Genomic DNA, 7,447 nt, shown 5'->3' with positions numbered 1-7,447 from the left:
TAGAGTTGGAAAGGAGGAAATTGCGATTTATAATTTTTTGTGAATTGAAAGAGGGACATTTTTTTGTCATTAATATTTTTATCGAGTTGGAACGTAAGAAATATTGGTTGTCATTTTTTTTTGTTTGAATCTGAAAAGGGACATTTTTTTATTTTCAAGATTTTTATAGAGTTGAAACGCAGAAATTTAATTTTCTAATATAACCTAATTTGGAAGAGGCCCTTTATTGTTTTATCATTTTTATTGAATTGCGAGCGATAACTTTTTGGTTACTTATCATTTTTGCTTTTTAACCTTTTTGATTTTTGAGTTTGTTTTCAAGTTATTTTTAAATGGAATAGGAAATTTTCTCACTTTTACATTTTTATCGAGTTGGACGGGAGGCAATTTTGATATCAAAGTTTTTTTTTTGAAATGCAACAGATACTTTTTATTTTTAAGGTTTTTATAGAGTTGAAAGAGACGAAATTGTGCTGATTTTTTCTGAAGTGGATGAAGTAATTTGTTCTTTTTATTACTTTAATTCAGTTTAAAAGGGAAACTCTTTATTTTAGTTTTTTATTTGAATTGGAAAAAGGTAATGTTTCATTTTTAACAATTTGATTGAGTTCGAAGGTAGGAAATTGCGATTTGTAAGTTTTTGTGAATTGAAAGAGGGACATTTTTTTGTTTTTAAGATATTTATTGAGTTGGAAATTAAGAAATTTTGATTGTATTTTTTTTTATAAATCTGAAACGGAACTTTTTTTATTTTTAAGATTTTTATAAAGTTGAATGAGACGTTTTTTTTTTAAATTGAAAAATGTCAATTTTTTTCTTGTGATCATTTTATAAAATTAAGGAGATACATTTTTTTGTGAATTAGACGAGGATAAGTATTTTTAAAATATTTTTATTTTACAAAATTTATATACAAAAATTAGGAATTTTTGTCGTTCTGACGAAAGGTCGGAACTTTATTTTCAAGTTTTTGCTGAGTTGGAAAAGACGTGTTTTATTTTTTATTAATGTGAGTTGAAAGGGAGGATTAATTTTAGTTTTTTAATCCTAAATTTCTGATCTATTCAATTGATAAAAGTTTCAAAATTTAAAATTTTACAGTTCGATGTAATTTAATTTTAAAAGGTTAATTTAGAAAGTTAAAAAGCTTCCATTTCATACTTGTCTAAAAGATTGAGCATTTGAATTAAAAATGTCGGAATTAACATGTTTTTAACTCAACTTAATCAGTTTAAAATTAAAAATTTTATAGTTTCATGGAATTTAGTTTCAAATTGTCAATTTGGAAACAGTTAAAAGCTTCTATTTTATAAGTTTAAATTATTGAGCATTTGAATAAAAAATTTCTGGAGAAAAAAAATGTTTAAACTAAATTTAAGAAGTTTACAGTTCAAAAGAGTTTTACTTTGAATGATTTAATTTGCAGTTCAGTTTCGATTACTTCAAATGAAAAAATTCTAGTTTCACGCGGTTAAGCGAATCGGGAATTTTTAAACTCGATTGAAATGGCCACCCTGAATAGACATCGAAATGGAGAGATAAACTGAAACTCAATTTGATTACAGTTTGAAGCCGCTTGGGCGTTGACAAATATTGCGAGTGGAACATCTCAGCAAACACGCATCGTGATAGAAGCCGGTGCAGTGCCTATGTTTATAGCGTTGCTCGGCTCCTCGGATTACCAAGACGTCCAGGAACAAGCTGTATGGGCATTGGGAAACATCGCGGGAGACAGTCCTGAGTGCAGAGATCATGTGCTCAACAGTGGCATTCTTATGCCTCTTTTACAGTACGTCATCAGTTTTGTATTTTAAAAATAAATGTTTCAAAAGAATTTTTGAGATACAGAGGGTTGCTACAGGTCAGGAAATTCTGAAAAATCGGGGCATTTAAAACCAGTGAGGGTCAGTTCATTTTTTTGTTGAAAAACTGAAGTTGAAGTTAATTTGACTATTTTGTTGAAATTTAAACCATTTTGTTAAAAAGTCATTTTTTGTTTGAAAATTCGTTTGTTAGGGTTGAAAATAAAAATATTCTTGTAAAAAATTCAACTATTTGGTTGAAAATTAACTTTTTTTTTTGTTGAAAATTCATATTTTTGGTTTTAAAACTCAACTGTTTTATAGAAAATTAATATTTTACTATGAAAATACAACATTTTGGATACCATTTTTTTTCCTCATTGACTGAGAAATCTTTCTTGATTGAAAATTAAACTTTTGTTGAAATATTTTCTTTTTTATTCAAAAATGTATCTCTTGTTGGGAAAAACTTCATCTTCTTTGATCAAAAATGTAACTGTTTAGTTAAAAATTAATCTGTTTTGCTTGAGCATTCAACTATTTTGTTGAAAATTCGTCTTTTTTGATTGAATTTCATTGTTCTTAATTTAAAATTAAAACTTTTGATTGTAATATCAACTATTATATTTTTCGTTGAAAATTGAACAATTCAGTTGAAACTGTGACCACTCTTTTAATCACTCTTTCTTTGTAGATGATTCTGCATTTAATTTGGAAAACTTTTTTTTTAAATTCATATTCACATTTTCAGTTAAAAATTGAACTATTTTATAAAAATCTATTTTTTGTTAAAAATGATTTTTTTAATGAAAATATAACTATTCCATTAACGGTGGAAAATTGATCATTGTTTTGGAGATTTTTTTTATTTGGTTGCAAATTGGACTATTTAAAAAAAATTTATTTTTTCAAATGGCAATATATCGATTCCATTTTTGGTCAGAAATCTGTCTTTGGTAAGAAATTAACGTAATTTTTTTTAAATTCAACTTTTTTGGTCGAAAATTAAGCTTTTTAGTTGAAAATTGATCTTTTTGGTATAAAATTCAACTATTTGGTTAAAAATAATTTTTGTTTGTTATAGATTCATCATTTTAGTTGAGAATTAATTTCTTTGTTTGAAAACTTAACTTTTATGTTCAAACTTAACTTTTTTGTTAAAAAATGTTTTTTGGTTGAAATCGCTATTGTTTGATAAAAAAATGGTATTTTGGCATGAAATTACAACATTTTTTATGATTTTTTCCTTATTTACTGAAAAATCTGTCTTGATTGAAAATTAAATTATTTTGTTCAAATTTGTCATTTCTATTTAAAAAATGTATCTCTTATCGTATAAATTCTTTTTTGGTTTAAGATTCAATCATTTTTTTAAATCAACTACTTAATTGAAGGTGGAAACACTTTGTTAAAAATTAATTTCTCTAGTCGGTGATTCAGCATTTTTTAATGTTTTTTTTTTATAATTGAATTATTTTGTTAAAAAAAATTTCTTGTTATAAAAATTTATTTTTTTAAGTCTTGGTTAATTATTCATCTTTGTGATAGAAATTTGAACTATTTTATAAAAATGTATTTTTGTTCTTAAAAATGAATTTTGTCGAAATGAAAATATAACTATTTCTTTTTTGGCGGAAAATGTATATTTTTTGGTTGAAAATTCATTTCTTTGTTTGAAAATTTAACTATTCTATTGGAAATTCCTTTTTTTGGTTAAAATATCATTTCTTAACTTCACTATTTTAGTTGAAAATTAATTTTTAAGGTTTATAATTTAACTATGGGATTAAAAATTTATTTTGTTGTTAAAATTTGATTTTTGTAACTGAAAAATTATCTACTCTATTTGTGACTGAGAATGTGTCCTTTTTTGAAAACTTATGTATTTGGTTAAAAAATTATAGTTCTTGGTAGAACATTAATCTCTTTGGTTGAAAATTCAATTTTTTGCTTCAACTAGTTTTTTGAAGATACATAATTTTAGTGAAAAATGTATTTCTTTAGTTGAATATTTAACTTTTTTTAAATTTTTGTTTGTTTGTTAAAAATTATTTTTTTAAACTGAAAATGGAGCTATTCCATATTTGGCTGACATTAGATCTTCCTTAGTTGGAAATTCATTTATTTGGTTGAAAAATCGTCTTTTTTGGGTTGAAATTCAATAACTTTAGTAGATAACAGTTATGTTTTTGTACATATTCTACAAATTCTAAGCAAGGCAATTTTTTTAAAAACTGATTCTTTCTTTTTTTTATATTTTTTATCCCAAAATTGTTGTCTCTCATCTCAAAACGATTGGATTAATTTTACGCATTTTACTTCGCTTTACTAAAAAGTGTAGTTTTAAGTTTATATTGAAATTATCAAAAGGAAGAAATGTCAAATCTTGGAAAGAAATATTTATGAGAACGATGTTAAACATATACACATTCTTTAATGGCAGAAATAATTGAAATATATTTAAAAATATAACATTTTTTATAAAAATATTGATCATTCTTTTCGACATGTAAAAATGTGTGTTTAATCCTTCCTCTATTTGCCCCTTTTTCGTGAGAAAATTACCCTATTTTCCCTTTCTTGAGCTCCTTTTGAGGTTCGATCCCTGTAATAAACAAAGTTTATTCTTTGCAGGATTCTCTCGAAAACGACGCGTCTATCTATGACACGTAATGCGGTCTGGGCATTGTCAAATCTTTGTCGTGGTAAAAATCCGGCCCCGGCGTTTGCACAGGTAGCACCCTGTTTGCCAGTCTTGGCTCACCTTCTCAATCATGACGACAGCGATGTCCTTGCCGACGCTTGTTGGGCGCTGTCGTACTTGAGTGATGGTCCAAATGACAAGATTCAGGCCGTCATTGACGCTGGAGTCTGCAGGCGTCTCGTTGAGCTATTAATGTAAGTTTGAATATTATTTTCTAAATATTCTTCACACAAAAAAAAGAAAATAATTTAGTAATTCAACAATTTTATAAAATCAAAATGGATTTTTTTCTCGAAAACTATTGATTTCAGAGAAAAATGTTGAACACAAAATAGTTGTAGTTCTTCCAGATCTTTAAGCTGGTCACAAAAGTACATCATGAAAAATTAACAGCTTTCTCCATAAATGGGAAAAGCTACACGAAACTTTTTATTTTCCTTGTAAAGACTGGTCTTACTCTTAAACTATTGACTATTGGGAATGGTTAAACTGCGATACGCCACCTTGTGATAAACATTAGAACTAGAACTAGAAAGAATAGACACGATTTTAAAGATGCATTTTAATTTATGCATAAAAGTGTTTTAACCATTTTTTTGTGAAGTTTAAAGTATTTATTGAAAAACAAAAATAAGTCTTTATCGGCAACAAAGTGTTTTAGATGGAATTTACATATTATACAGTGAAAACCAAATTTTCTAACAGAAATTTTTTTAGTATATACCTGAAATATTTATTATTTAAAAATCTGATCTAAAAGTTAGGTTAGAATTCGTGTTTAAATTCCAGTCGTCTATTATTCGCACTATTGGCATGATATGGATAAAATTTGTTGCTATATGTATTATAATAAAGTTTATTTAACCTTAAAATACATTGAAATTCACAGAAAATAATGAAATAATTGTATTTTTTTTTAAAACCTATTTCACGAAAATATGTTTTTTCACTTATAAGATGGAAATTCTATCTAAGACTATTTGTTTTTGATGAACATTTGTTGTTAGTATTCAATCATTGTTTTATACTTCACAAAACAATCGTAAACATACTTTTATGTCCTAATTAAAATACATGTTTAAAATTGTACCTACTCTTTCTAGTTCCATTTTTCGGCACCATGTGGCAAAAAGGTATAGTTTTTTTTTTTTGACCAAAATCATGACAATTCAGCGTGGTTTTCATTTTTGGTTGATTAAAACGAAAAAATAATGATTTCACCATACCATGTTGTGCACAAAAAAGTTTTATCATTGCATGATACACAATTTCTCTGTAGAATATTTTTATATAAACGCCAGGTTTATATAAACAAGGTCGAATTTATGAATTTGCATATATTTTTATATAATTTTTGGACCCAATCAATTGAATAGATGTGAAAATGGTTAACTTAATGAAAAGTAGTTTTTTTAGCCTTCTAAATGTTTGTGTAAAAAGGAAATCAAAGGCTTTATTAAAGTTCCATGACATTTTAGTTTAGTATAATATATATTATAATTTCATTCAAAAGCAAGATCGGTGAACTTTAAAATGATAAATTGGCAGCTTTTTTTAGGCTGTGTGAAATTTAAGGAATTTATAAATAAATTTAAGATGCCCTTATTTTTTTAGTGTCTGACATGAATTTATAGTAAATATTTTCCTTAAAACTACTATGGAACCAATAAATTTCAACAAAAAATGTCACGTAAAATTCTGATTTGAAAAATCTAATACTTCTTTTTTTGGGGTTTTTATACTTAACTAAATCGTTGACATAGTCGCGCTGAATTTTGGCTGGAATTTAAAAAAACCTTTGAAATGTCCCAAACACGTTCTATCGGAAGTCATTTTCTAAAGAAAAAGTCACTTTTCTTAAAGAAAAGTCCACTTTATTCACTTTAATCCATCTCATTTTAGATTTTTTCTAACAAAAATAATATTAAATTAATCTATCTATGAAGTTTATAGTATGAAAAAGTTATTCAATGTCAGATTTTACACTCTTTCCATATTCCCCTCTTTTTCCCCTTATTATAAAAAAGTATATTATTATATTTTTGGTTCAGAATTATTTTTTTTCTTACAAAATTTATTATCTGGTTGAAATTCTTATTATTTTACTGGAAATTTAACAATTTTTTTGAAATTTCGTCTTTCTGGATAGTATATGTATATTTTTCGTGGTTGAAAATGAACTTTTTTGTTGAAATTTCAAATGTCTTATAAAAAATTCGTCTTTTTCACTTGAATATTCAATTGTTTGGTAGAAAATCCAACTGTTTTTGGTTGCAGTTTAAACTTTTTTGTTTGAAATTTCGATCATTTGATTAAAAATAAATTTTTTTATTTAAATTCATCTTTTTTGCTTGAAAGTGCAATTATTTGGTTCTAAATGCAACTGCTTGATTAAAAATAAATGATTTTTTCGTTAAAAATTCACCTATTTTGTGGAGAATTCATCTTTGTTGGTCTAAAATGGACTTTTTTTTATTGAAAATTTATCTTTTCGGGATTAAAAGTCAAAGTATTTCTACTACATTAGACCTTTAAGCTTGAAAAATGAACTTTTTCGATAAAAATTTATCTTTTTATTTCGTAGAAACATTAACTATTTAAATTGAAAATGCATGTTTTTTTGTCTTTTTCCGTAGAAAGTTAATCTTCTTCATTGAAAATTAATTTTTTTATTCGAATATGCCACTATTTGATTACAAATTCATGTATTTTGTTGATGAGGTAATAATATTGTTTGGTTCATGATTCAATTCTTTTGTTGGATATTTTGTATTTTTTGTTGAAATATTATTATTATTATTATTATTATTATTATTATTATTATTATTATTACACCATAAAGCCATTTCCCTTTCGGGATAGGCGTGACTCACTCGGCAGGGGAAAGGAGTAGTGTGTGGATGGGATAGAGATTTTTCAGATTGATCCAGAATTCTCGTGC

General features: G+C 25.9%; 1 protein-coding gene across 1 annotated transcript in view; it reads left to right on the top strand.

Annotated features, from left to right (window-relative positions):
• Positions 1-7,447, top strand: part of LOC117181377 (importin subunit alpha-7) — a 26,218-nt gene that overhangs the window by 6,679 nt on the left and 12,092 nt on the right. Inside the window, exons 4-5 of the mRNA XM_033373970.1 lie at positions 1,566-1,789; positions 4,437-4,700. Of these exons, the coding sequence (XP_033229861.1) occupies positions 1,566-1,789; positions 4,437-4,700 (488 nt within the window). The remainder of the gene's footprint in view (positions 1-1,565; positions 1,790-4,436; positions 4,701-7,447) is intronic.

Source organism: Belonocnema kinseyi, chromosome 10, assembly GCF_010883055.1.
Source record: "Belonocnema kinseyi isolate 2016_QV_RU_SX_M_011 chromosome 10, B_treatae_v1, whole genome shotgun sequence".
Classification (NCBI taxonomy): Eukaryota; Metazoa; Arthropoda; class Insecta; order Hymenoptera; family Cynipidae; genus Belonocnema; species Belonocnema kinseyi.
Note: the sequence above shows the minus strand (reverse complement) of the source record. Positions and strands in the feature narration are given on the sequence as shown.